General features: G+C 35.4%; 1 protein-coding gene across 1 annotated transcript; it reads left to right on the top strand.

The window, feature by feature from the left end:
• The first annotated feature begins 2,166 nt into the window (after window positions 1-2,166).
• Window positions 2,167-12,917, top strand: LOC123768673 (uncharacterized). The gene is made up of 6 exons (XM_045759349.2): window positions 2,167-2,296; window positions 5,040-5,224; window positions 7,706-7,853; window positions 8,980-9,119; window positions 9,781-9,966; window positions 12,312-12,917. The coding sequence occupies exons 2-6, from the start codon at window positions 5,047-5,049 to the stop codon at window positions 12,491-12,493; spliced, it is 834 nt and encodes a 277-aa protein (XP_045615305.1). The 5' UTR covers window positions 2,167-2,296; window positions 5,040-5,046; the 3' UTR covers window positions 12,494-12,917.
• Window positions 12,918-13,016: the final 99 nt, after the last annotated feature.

The raw sequence follows: 13,016 nt of genomic DNA, 5'->3' as shown, positions 1-13,016 counted from the left end.
GTGACAAGTGCCTGCACTGCTCCCTCTCAATTACTTAATTGTTAACTTATCCTCTCCAGCAACACTCTGGTGCATAATACATCAAATATTTTCTATCTCGAGTATCTATTAATTTAAACTGTTGCATTTTTCGAAGATGTCGGAGAGGGAATACACACATGTGAACGACTAGGTCGCTCTGTCCTTGAGTGCTTGCTATCACCCCAGCGTCAAGGTGACCCAGCCAGAATGATTGTGATCATGTCATATTAAGTTTAGCCTAAAATAAACGATACAGATCAGATATCAGATATAGATACTAGTTGCCAGGTAAAATATATGCGAGAGGAAGCCAGTCCATATTATTTGTTATATATGACTAAAATTATAATGGTAGTTTTATTTTTAACGAGAGCCGATTTAATCACGATTGTTTTACTGCAAACGCTCTGCTGAGTCAAACTACATTTTCAATAAGTCATTAAATTAATAGTACTTTGCAACTAAAGTTGAGTTTGAAATATCATCAGGGCATATGGTGGGACTTTTGACAAGCCGCCGGCTTCCAGTCCTCGCCGAGGCCACGATTGAGTGTTACTTGCCCTCGAGTAAATTAAGCAAAAGTTTATGCTAAGGCTGTCATTGGCACTCAATTAATGGGCACAAGTATAAAGCCGTATAAAGATCTATGATGTGTTGTGTAATATTATAATTAGCAGAATTAGGCTAGGATATCGATATCTATAGCAGGTGGCTGGAGGTAATGAATCTCTCAGTTGTGAACATTCCAATTGTACACTATATAAACAAGAGCTAGGACATTCTCTCCAACACTATATCTATGATTGCCCTGTTATAAATAATTTCAGACATGAGATACTTTGAGCTCTATAACTACTTCATACATTCATGAATATTGGAGGATATTATTTCGCTCAGATTTTGCTAGTGTAGGCTAGTAGATTAGACTCGCATTCCATGTCCTCTCCTGATTCCATGTATGACTAACCATCCTGTGAAATAGGGATATTAGATGATTTCATAGCTGTTTTTTTATCTTCACTCTGTAATTCTTCATGTAGAATATTGTGGCAGCACATTGCTGCGTATATCCAAGGTTATTTGTTAATAAAAAATAATAATAAACAGTATTTGTCATGACTAGCCAAATTATAAGGCACACACATCTAGTCATTATATCAATAAGAGTAGTTGTGGGTAAAATAGGTATCAAAATCTGTACATATAAAAGAGAATGTCTGGTTATCTGTCCGAAGTTGGAGGCCAGGCACTTTGGGCTAGCCTCACCCAAATTTGCAAGGGAACTGGCCTGGGGTATGGGATGAACATAAGCTGTTAGGAGTTTAAATGCCTTTAGAAATATTAACATCTATAAGCACACCGAGGCAATTTTGATGGCATCTATCAAGGAGTCATGTGTCTGGGTCTCTGGGATTTTGGGGGGGCAAGGTTAGCACCAATTGGTGAAAAGAAGCTATTGAATTCAGTTGCAATATCTAAGTCGGTTGCAAGTGTGTATAACCATCTTTGGAGAATTTTATTTGCTTGTTATTACAAAGGGGATATGGCTGTCCATGGTAAGCATTGATGAGTATCTCATCAATGCTAACCAATCTTAGACTAAAATTTAATATTGAGTTAGTAATTGAACAGTTTGGAATAGAACAGTTAATTAATTATTTGTAATACTTGCACTGAAATGGTGCTGTTTAATAAATTAATTATGTCGATTTAATTTTATAAATAAATCAGTTTATTATTATAAATATCCATATTTGTGTGTTTCTAGTGTTCAGTTGAAATTGGTTGCGGATTGGGACCAAGTTCGGTCTCTGAAGACTGGGTTTTTCACTCAGCGGCATTTATTATTTTTGCATACAATAAAATAGCAAAATAGCTTTCATTTATTTTAATGTTTCAAGAGAATGAGTATTAATTTTTTCTTGTGATATCGGCCGAAGCTTAAGCCATAGTGAGAAACTCAAACAAAAATGAACCTCAGCTGATGGGCTTATTAAACTGTGAAATTTACTTTTCATGTTTTTTTCGTTTAAATCTGTATTTGAAGTGATGAAAACGCTTAAACATTGCCTAAATAGTACCACTATTAATTGACTATACATTAAATTAATACAAGCACTGCAAGATAAAATAAGAGCGTAGGAGAAGTATGAGACACATTGGGGTTGAGTTGCCAATGCGTGTGAGAGAGATGGAGCAGATAAGTAAAGTGTAGTGTGTACTCTGCACGGCTGGGAGCGGTTCTATATTATATTTGCTGCTGTTTGGACACTTGGTACGTGGTCGACACTCTGCTTGTTCTTTGTTTGGCTAGTAAATAACAATACGTTGTTAGTATATGTGTGCGTGTTAAGTTAGGATGGGCAGTACTAAAGAGTAAATGAGCCTTTAGTATTAAGTTTTAGTCTAATTTTGTCCCCAAAACTTGCCGGAAACGCTGTGTGTATTAATAGCTTCAGGAATTGTATGTACTAGCTCTGTCTATAAATCCAACATTATGTTTGTAACTCATTTTCAATATATGTACCTTTTCCTGAATAAGCGTCTTATCTCTATGCAGGCGAGCAAAGGCCTCGCTCGTGTTTTTATTTACTGGCGGGAGTTTTAACAACTGAAAAGTTGTGTAATTGAGCCATTTAATTGTCACATGTCAGTGGCAGGACGTTTAAACAGAACTTTAGTAGTAAACCATCTAGTTAATACCAGGCATAGTTCGTGGGCATTTCTTGAAAGGATTGTCATGTGGATACAGGTAACTTGTACCCAAAATGGTTCGCCGATGGATTTTAAAACTTGCCCAACTCAACTCAAACCTTACCTAGCCTAATGATATACACAATGTTAACAATTAGAAAACAAGCTTTGCCACAATACCTGTGTGTAATTTGATCACAGCATCTCCTGCAGGTCATGCTTCACTTGGTTTGAAAAATATTATAAACATGCACTACGATCGAACATTTATCAAGATGAACTCTAAAGTTTTTTTTTATTTTGATTGCCCTGGAGACAGTGGGTTTTTATTATTTCTGTATATACTTTAGAGGAGACTGGAACAGAAATCTTTCCTTGTCTGTTTGCAGACTGCCCTTCCTTCCACAGCGCGTCTTAAGCCCTTGTCCAAGGGTTATCGTAAACAAACTTGTTATTAATTGATTAAATACAGGTCTCCAAATACTGTTGGGTGCACAGGAACAATCAATGAAGGCATTATGCCCAATTGTTCCACCGTATCCACGATTTAATTCTTGAAGGAGAGGTTGGATATAAACCCATGGGATGCTGTACTCGCCTAGGAGTGATTGCAGGGCTTGAGCTTAGGCTCTTTGAACCCGCCTCTCAACTGTCAGTCAACTGGTGTACAGATTCTGGAGCTTATTTGGCTCTATTAAATTTATAAATATATATTGTGCTGTTATTAGGATATTAAGAATTCTCATTGTTGGGAACAGGAAGCTTGTACTTAGTAGAAAATCAAAGGAGTAGGACAGGGATCAAACCAGCATCCAGGGTAACCCAAGATGAGTGCCTTAACCCATAGACCATGTTATTGTGATTTCCTTGTGTACCAGTACTTAAACTTGTATTGCAACCCATCCTCCTAATAGAGCATCACATTTTGATGTATACTTAACTAAGGCCAAAAATTATCATACTAGAAAAAGAAAGTGGCTCATGAAATTAACACTGTCCCATTTTTTGTTTTGGGTCCTCTGGTACGGTAGGATAGGCCATATTAGTACAACAGTTTCTTGACGTTGATAAACTTTAGGAGGATAGACTATGTATTGAGGTTCATCCCAGGGTGGACTACCAACTTTCCCCAAACAATTAAAAACAGTTGCTGAGCTCCCAGGTACCTATTTACTGTTGAGTAAACAGAGGCATCTGGTAAAAGGAAACATGATCATCCTCCCCCATTTCCACCCTACCCGGGAGTCGGATCCAGGATCCTCAATTGTGAGTCGAACATGGACTACTGTATTACAGGTCCCATACTATATAAGATTCTGTAGTATAGGCAAAAGTTGGACAATAGAACTGAAATTGCAATACAGTAACAGTATAGTGATTATATTCTTTATTCATATACTACAGACTACTGGTTAGTTGTGTGATGGGCTCCCTTTTTTTATAGGGTTGGAGTTCAATACCTGATTATCCAAGTGATTGGATACAATTCCTTCACACTGCCCTCTTATTTCAACTACTGTCCTGTTCTGTAAGTTTGTTCTAAATCAAACTTAAATATTTTGGCATAAAGAGTGACATCAGCTTTCATTTTGAAAGTTCTGCAGCCTGGCAAACATATGAGTTATGTCACCTAATGTCTATTCGCCTAGTAGTAAATAGGTACTCCGTAGTTGGGCAGCTGGTGTGGTTGCATTTTGGGGAAAATTGGTAGGTGGCTTAGGGAGATGTTGATAATTCTAACAGGCTTCCTGTCCCCTACAAGGAAAACTGTACAGTACTTGATACTCTTATACCTAGCACTCTGTGTAAGTGCAACACTTGACCTACCATTGCACACTAATCAAAACCTAATACTATTGCCATGCTTGACAAATTATTGTGTATGTTGTCTTCATCCTGCAATTCCAATTGCCCACCAAATTTTGAACTTGGCTCCAGTGTTAGGCAATTTCCTTAGTTTATATTCCCCAAAAAATCCTTAATATATATCTTTAATCATTTAATATAGGATATCGTTGTGGGATATGTCCCATTTTAATTTATTTGCTAAAAGTCCCTGAGTCACATTCCCTCCCACCCATTTGTTTGGGCCTTTTGTTGGGTTATCAATTAAAATATTATTGCTTGTACTGTACCTACTTTTTTTAATACCTTGATTGCAAACTTCTAAACATTTCAACTAGGCCTGTAGGAGCAAGCACCAGCCAAGACTTTTAAGGTTAAAAATTAAAAAACATTCAGAAACAGTACAAGTATACAAATTTGTAAGATCTGGGGATGTATGTGCTGAAGTGTGTTCCTTTATTGACTAGCTCTTGTTGCAGATTAATCATGGAGACCAACATTCTACACCTTGGAACATACATGTGTCCTGGAATTCCTGTTGAATACTACGAGTTTATAGCCGAATACTTGGAAAAGGAACTTTGTTTGCAAACCACTCTTCTATATAATTCACGTAGTCGGGGACCAGACATCAGCCGAGGAGATCACCAGCGCATTGATCTAGGTATAGTGTATCTTTAGTACAGTAGAGTATATTGTCTTGCAGAAAAATATATGTATTGTACTAAACAATATTTATGCAGTATGCATGCTGTGTTAAATAATAATTGTAATCTTTGTGGAATTTTTTTATATTTTGCTATCATTTTTTATAACCATTACTGATACTTTTTCTATACTGGTTTGGGATGTCATTGTAATTGCAACAAATGTGCCTTTCATATTACAAATATTTGCTTTTTGCACTACCCTAAACTTAATTAATGAATCCTTAGCAACTACACTACTACAAACTGATCTTAATTGCTAACTGGAACACAAGTGGAGTGTGAATAAGGGCTTATTCCAACTCTCTAACCTATGTATACATAAATATATCTACCCCTGCCCACCCCCTGAATTTGTCATAATTTACAATTTGCCAAGCAAAGCATGATAGGCAAGAACTTTGATGCTGATATACTGTATGCGGTTCTTAATTTTTATACTAATCAAGGTAAAAAAATAATCCAAAGCTAATTTCCACCAGTTTGAGATACTGTACAATAGAGGCAATAAATTAACTTAAAATTGCATCATGCAAAAAAATCGAGGAATTTCTTTTTTGGGATAATTGTAAAAGTTTTTCTGTTGAAACTGTTGCCTGAACTCATTAGTTTTAAAATACAGTACTGTATATCTAATAGGCTGGTGAGATAAAAAGTTGGGGGGGGGGGGCTTACAGTCTGCTGGCTTGGGAATGCTGGAAGCTTGAGGGCCTCAAACACAGGATACTACAAGGCAAACATGATAGGTTTGATCTCGGTGAGATCTTTAAAATTCTTAACAAATTGGAAGACATTAATTCAGTCTACTTTAAACTCGACAAGCTACAAGGTAGGGGCATAAAACACGGGATGCTTTTTTCACATGTAGGATATTGCCTTCCTGCCAAAGCCATAAATACCAAGACAGTACTCAGTTCAAAATTGAAAAAAATTGCTGGAAAAAAATCATCTCGAATAATTGTCAAGCCCACTTAATTGACAAGCCGCCAGCTTCTTCTTTGTAACTTGTTTGGCTAAATGAATTGTGGGGTTCAGCCCCTGAGCTCATTATGTGCCTCTCCAACCCTTTTTACTACTGCCCACAAGATGGGTATGGGGTGCATAATAAATGAACTAAACTAAACTGAGGCCAACAGTGTGTTTTAAAACCAGTCTCAAACAAGCAAGGGACAGCTACAAGAGTAAATGTCAAGGGCAATCAGTAATAAGATATTGGCATGAATTGTACCAGTTGTTAAGAATAAAGATTCTAATTTAAGTTATTGCTTGCCTTCTGTTACAGAAGTCTTAAATGGACTGTCGTGGACTGCATTAATAGGTGATAAAACATTTACTTCCATAAATCACTGATAATTTGTGTGCTTATACTGTGTATGCATCCAAACAAAGACCTTTATAGGGCATGAATGTAATGGAAAATATTTTCACTGGCATTAATAGAATGAGTGCGTTAATTCTTTTATCGGTGTTAAGATCACTTGCACATTCCATGTAACAAGTGAGATGCACATAAAGCACTTCTTTGTCCACCACTCCACTAAGAGTGTTCATTGCCCTGAAATATGGTTATTCTTTTATATCTTTGGCCAACCAATAAATTCTTGTGCAGTCTTGTTAACTGCAGCATGTACACTAATCTTTGAAAAGATATGCAATATATCCTCCTGTGGCATTGTAGTTCACTTCTTGCTGTGGCTTCTTGCTTTTGCAGAAATGGAGACACAATACCCTCTGCCCCTTTCCTTAAGGAATATGTTAATGTAACTACATTCACACATCTCTCCTGGTCATATCTGACATCTGATTATTTCAGCTTGGGCAAAGATGCTCATTTTAATTATGCTAAGAATCTCTAATTCTCAGAAATTTCATTGTACAGTATTTGCAACTTTTTTTCCTGAATTCTCCCTACACTTGACTTTTCTTTCACAAATCCCTCTTCTTGCCAATCCCACTATCCATTAATTTGAAATAAGCCAACTCTAGTCCTTCAACACTTGGACGTTTTACAGAATTTCATTCACCCTCTCCTTCACCATAACTTTACTTTTGTCCACATTCACTTTTGATTTAAAAAAATTAAAAAAAATTTAAATCTACATTAAGCTCTCGCTTTGCAAATCTGCAGAGCGAGAGGTGAATGGATTGTCTGCATACTGGATTACTGGATCCAGTAATCAATAGAAAATCAGTAAATACTGATTACTGGAGCATTTGCATATATAAAAATTTGCATTCTCTGCTGAAAACTAATAATAATATTAGGCCTATACACTAGTTTTGTTTGAAATATTAAAAGGAGTGGCTCATTGTGTGTGTGTCATGTTTCGTCTCCCACTACATTATTCTTGTCTATTTCTTGTGTACTGATAAAACTGTGAATTTCGTGGTTTTATTTGTTATATGACAAATGTTTAGCATGACTTTGTTTTTTCTAGCCTTTGTGACTACATCTGCTTACCTTGAAAATTTTAAGTCTGGCACAAACAACTTCCAGTTACTTCCAGTAGGAGCTGTAACGAAGCATCCAGTCAAGGGTGAAGTTCTTGGCTACTACACAGATATTGTTGTACACAGAGATATAAAGTGAGTCTGAAACGTGTCATGTCTCGCTAGATAGTTTTAGACAACCAAGATACTCTTGAAGTATGCTCAGATATTTTAAACTATTTGATATTTTTATTCTGAACTCTTCCTATTTAGTAATGATAGAGGGAATGACTATTACGAATGCCTTCCCTGAAAATTCTTCAGATACATTTTGAGATTTTCTGAGCCAATATATTAGTTCTAAAAAAAAATCCTGTATAAAATGTTACGTTATTAATAAGAAAACACTTTAAATTGCGTTTCCCTGAAAATGTTAATTAACGTGTTAGACTTCAAGATAGCATTGAATTTTTTATTGCTGAATATCTAATTTATTTTCCAGCATTGTTGGCTTTATCACAAATGAATTATCATTTGGATGTAATTCAGAAATTGCCTAAGAAAATACACAAGAAAGCATATACAGTAGAAGGAAACTGAAATATTAAAAAGGCACAAATTTGGGAAATATTCTTTGGTAAATATTAAAATAAGATATGTAGCGTTTGTAGTACGAGACGACAGAAAATGTTGTCACTTCAATGTAAATGCTAAATTTTCTATAGCACATTAGTTGGTCATCATCTTTAAAATATTTAAAGTTTTTACACTGACATGTTAATGAATTAAAATTACATTTTTCTTTGTACAGTACTTTAATTTTTCTAACTTTATGTATACTGTATATGCTTACCAAGATAATCCACAATTCTCTGTACATATTTAAGAGTTTGCTGGACTCGTAATAATGCTGGCTGCATTTGCAGAGGTGGAAGACTAAGTGAATTTCTTTTTAAGGAAGACGACTGAAAAATGGGTTTGTTTTCCATTGCAAAGGGTAGTTGGTTATAAACTGGAAACTTACCATGGGCCAGAAGGCCTTCTGTAGATTCAATTACAGTATTTTAATATTTGTATGTATTGTATGTACTGTACTAAATAGTGTGTTTGTTTGGAGAATATATTTGTTTGGCTTTTTTACTTTTAAATTATCTGCTATTTTGTATTCATTTTTTACAGGAGCAGGTACTATTGTATGATATATGATATGCTCTAGTGATATATTTTTTACAATATACTAAATAGTACTTGCTAATTTGGATAAAAATACTTATAATTTCAGAGAAAGAATATCAGAATTTTTAGATTTACGAGGATGTAAATTTGTCTATGCCCATGAAGGTTCTCTGAGCAGTAATACACTTATGTTGCGCACACTAAAGCAGATGGGAGAAGATGCCTCTTTCTTTTCTGACATTCAAGGTAAGAAATATTGTTTGTCATAAATTATCATAAACTGTAGCCAATATAATTTGTAAGTAACTATACTCCATCAATTTATTTGGTCGGTGAAACTTTCATGTTCATTAATTTTTCCATTTGCTATGCACATTAAGAAGTTTCCACTAATACAATATATCTTGCATTACCTATTGTACTTTTGGTCTTAACTAATGGCTCTTAATTAGCATCACTTCAAGTTTATTGAGCATTCCTAATGAGTCGTAAAATTAATCTTCCTGTATTGTTATGATAAAAAGAATTATAAAAAATTCTTGTACAACAATACTACTGCATCATTTTTTATATTCTTCACTTGTATTGTGAAATTTTAAATGAGATGTTTTGGAAAGACAAGGTAGTGTGAACTAGTTCAAGAAAAAATGATTGTAATGAATAATGCAGGCAAAATAAATGGTAATGAGATTGGCTATGTAAAAAAACTTTACATGGTGAAATATTGGGCATGTCATACTACTAATGGAAAAAACTTTGGGTATACAGTATGGTGAACTATTGCTATAACAGAGTATAATCCATATTTTGGAATGCTGGCAAGTTTGTTTAATTTCAGTTACTCCTAGATAATTTTGTATGTTTATGCTAATTTTATCAACTGGTTTCATTACAATTTTTCTTGCAGTGTCTGGGAATCACATGAGTTCCATTGAAATGGTAGTGTCAAAAAAAGCAGAAGCAGCAGCTGTCGATTCATTGTCATTTGCAAACTACCTTAATCGTCATTACTACCAGGCGCCTGAGATACATCTCCAGGGGACATGGGGTCCACTTCCACCTCACCCCATATTAGTCAACTCAAATCTCCCAGGTTAGACCAGCTTTGTTCGTTCACAGCATTCTCTAAGAAGGGTGGGGGGGGCTTCATGGTTGAGCGCCCGGGGATTCGTAGTCCTAAGGTTCTGAGTTCGATTCCCGGCAGAAACAATTGGGCAGAGTTTCTTTCACCCTGATGCTCCTGTTCACTTTGCAGTAAATAGGTACTTGGGAGTTCTAGCTGCTATAGGCTGCTTCCAGGGATGTGTAACAAAAATGAGGCCTAGTCGAGAACTGCGCTGAGCCCTGAAATCATCTCAAAGATAACCTCAAGATAAGAATGATTACATTTTGTCTTAAGTTAGAATTCCTAAGTCTTTCTTGTCCACATGACCAGATTCTTTAAAGTCTTGTGCTTTCCTTTTTTCTATTTTATTTCTCCGTACAATAGTACCCTCAATTCTCTTCTAATTTATTGCTAATAAGTTATGCTAGATGTTAGTTCACAAAAAGCCAAAAGGTTCTTTTTTTGTGAATACAGTATTTTACTAAAATCAATTAAATTACATAATACTCCATTGTTACCACAGTTCCCATTTTCATGAGATATGGAAGTATCAGCACAGAGAAAATAAAGAGAACATTATAAGAAAAAGATACAAATAAAATAAAATATTAAACCCATCAATTCACCATATTTTACACACCAAACAGCATCTCGCTTCCAATAACACCTCTTAAAAGCTGCTAGGTCTTGTTCCTTGCTGCTTCTCATGCACTGTTAACATTTTACCAGTTTCTTCACACATTCAAGTTTTTTTTTTTTTTCCATCCTTTCTTCCATCAACTCATTATCTACATTGTACCATATTCTTGTTTTATCATTCATTCACTGTGACCAAATAATCTTGGCTCATCTACCCCAACTTCCCATATGGCACACATTGCCTCCCATATCATTACAACACCAACAGCCTCTTCCTCTTCAAAATACTTATTATACCTATCCATCTTGGTTTTCCTCTCCTTTTACTTTCAAATTCACTATCGTATATAAACTCCATACCTTAATGATTTATTGACCTAGACACCACAAATTTCCATATTTTCATTCTTGCTTTATTCCCTTAACGCTATAAGTATGGGTTTTAATCCCACATTTATGTATTTGTGAAACTTGTTAAAAAAAAAGTGATAAGTTTTTCGCACTCTCCAGAGTGCTTTGAGTACAGTATGTGCTTAGGACGAGAGTTAGATCTTAGAGAGGTAGATAGTGGCATTCATGGTAGGTAGTGCCACTATCTACCATGAGTGGTAGATACACTATCTACCACTCATTGGCCCTCTGGTTGCATAACAATTCAGCACTTGGTGCACAGTCAGTTTTCCTTTGAGTTAATCTACTCCCAATTTCTGCACAAATGATATGAAAGAAGGCTGCTGTAATTGGATGTGTACACAGGTAAGGGTGGTAGAGGGGAAAACTTGGTGTGCAAAATACATAGGGGTACATGCTGAAGTCCTAAAAATGATGTATTGCAATGTGATCAATGGGGTCTGTAATTGACAGTGTGAGGTTTTATGCAGGAGAGGTTGAGTAAAGAACATCAGTAGTGTTGGTGGCTGATGTAAGAGAAACCCTAATATGGATGAATAAGATAGGCAGATATATATATTATTCAAAAGTTACATGAAAATGTGGAAGTGCCTACCCTTATGTTTGGATGCAAGATGCTACAGTTGTGGCATGAACATAAAAAAATCTAGTTGGAGCTGTTGAAATGAATGATTTGAGGTGCATTTTTGCTCTACAGGACAGGTAGAGTAAGAATGAAAATATCATAAGATGTAAGAGTACAAATGTCAATAAATCAAATATTTGCGAGTTCATAATGACTTGACCGTTACTATCATTACATTTGTTCAATGTGACTAAGAGTATTTGTGTAAATTTGAAGACGGGACTAAATAATCATTTGGCATTGTGACTGTGAGAGGGAACAGTAAATAAGCAGCAGTAATGAATTAGGTTAGATGGAATCAGTTTAAGAAATTAAATGTTTGATTTTTTAATTGACGGTATAGGAAACATCACGTTTGTATAAAGTGGTGGGGACAAACGGTTTGGTACATTTCCCATCACATAATTAACCTGTTCACTTAGCAGTAAATAGGTACCCAGGAGTTAGTTGGCTTGTTGTGGGGTTGTACCCTGGGGAGTAAGTAATTCAACCTTGGGGGTGGGGGGGGGTGACCTTGATATAAGTTTAACATGGATGTATACTCCGGTTGCATGTCCCTCTGACACTATGAATTATTAATTATATAAAATGCTTCCACTTTTTCGGGAGCATAACATAATATGAACATTAAATGGCATTTTCTTGTTTTGGATTTCAGATGCCATTAAAATCAAGATTCAAGAGGCCTTATTGAACATGAATAAACTTCCAAAGTGGAAAAAGATGTTAAATTCCTTCTGCATTTTGGGGTTCCGCAAGACTTCTTCTGATAATTACCTTGAAGCTGCAGACCATCTAGATGCTACAAAATCACTCTCATTTGGTATAACCTATTACTAATTTTATAGGGGGTAATTTAATAACAAATATATTTTCATAATCAAGTATTGCAAGATCCTTGTGGTGAAAATTTCTCTCAATAAACTGGTGCTAGATATTTGGAGATAGTGGGGGAACAAAAAATGAATGCATGACCTGTGTTTATGAAGTACAGTATATTATACATTGCATTTTGCAATATGGGTACTCTAATTTGTGATAATTACCCTTGTGTGTACCTGTAATGTAGAGATATATATGCAGCCTTAGCACTGCCTTTTCTAAAGATAAATCATACATGGTATTGCTAAAACTGTGTTACTGAGTTAGATACCAGCATATATATTGTCTTGCTTACATAATATTTAACAATGTATTGTTGCAGCTGCATCACCTTAGAATTGCAGTTGGCAGGTTTTTTATTAAAAGATGCAAGGATGGTAAATTTTTGCTGTATTCATTTCTTCCCCATTGTTCAAGAAAATGTCTACTAAAGAAAATATTGGAAAAATGGCTAGTTGTGATCATATAAGCCAGAAAAAAC

This window comes from Procambarus clarkii, chromosome 83 (assembly GCF_040958095.1).
Source record: "Procambarus clarkii isolate CNS0578487 chromosome 83, FALCON_Pclarkii_2.0, whole genome shotgun sequence".
Classification (NCBI taxonomy): Eukaryota; Metazoa; Arthropoda; class Malacostraca; order Decapoda; family Cambaridae; genus Procambarus; species Procambarus clarkii.
Note: the sequence above shows the minus strand (reverse complement) of the source record. Positions and strands in the feature narration are given on the sequence as shown.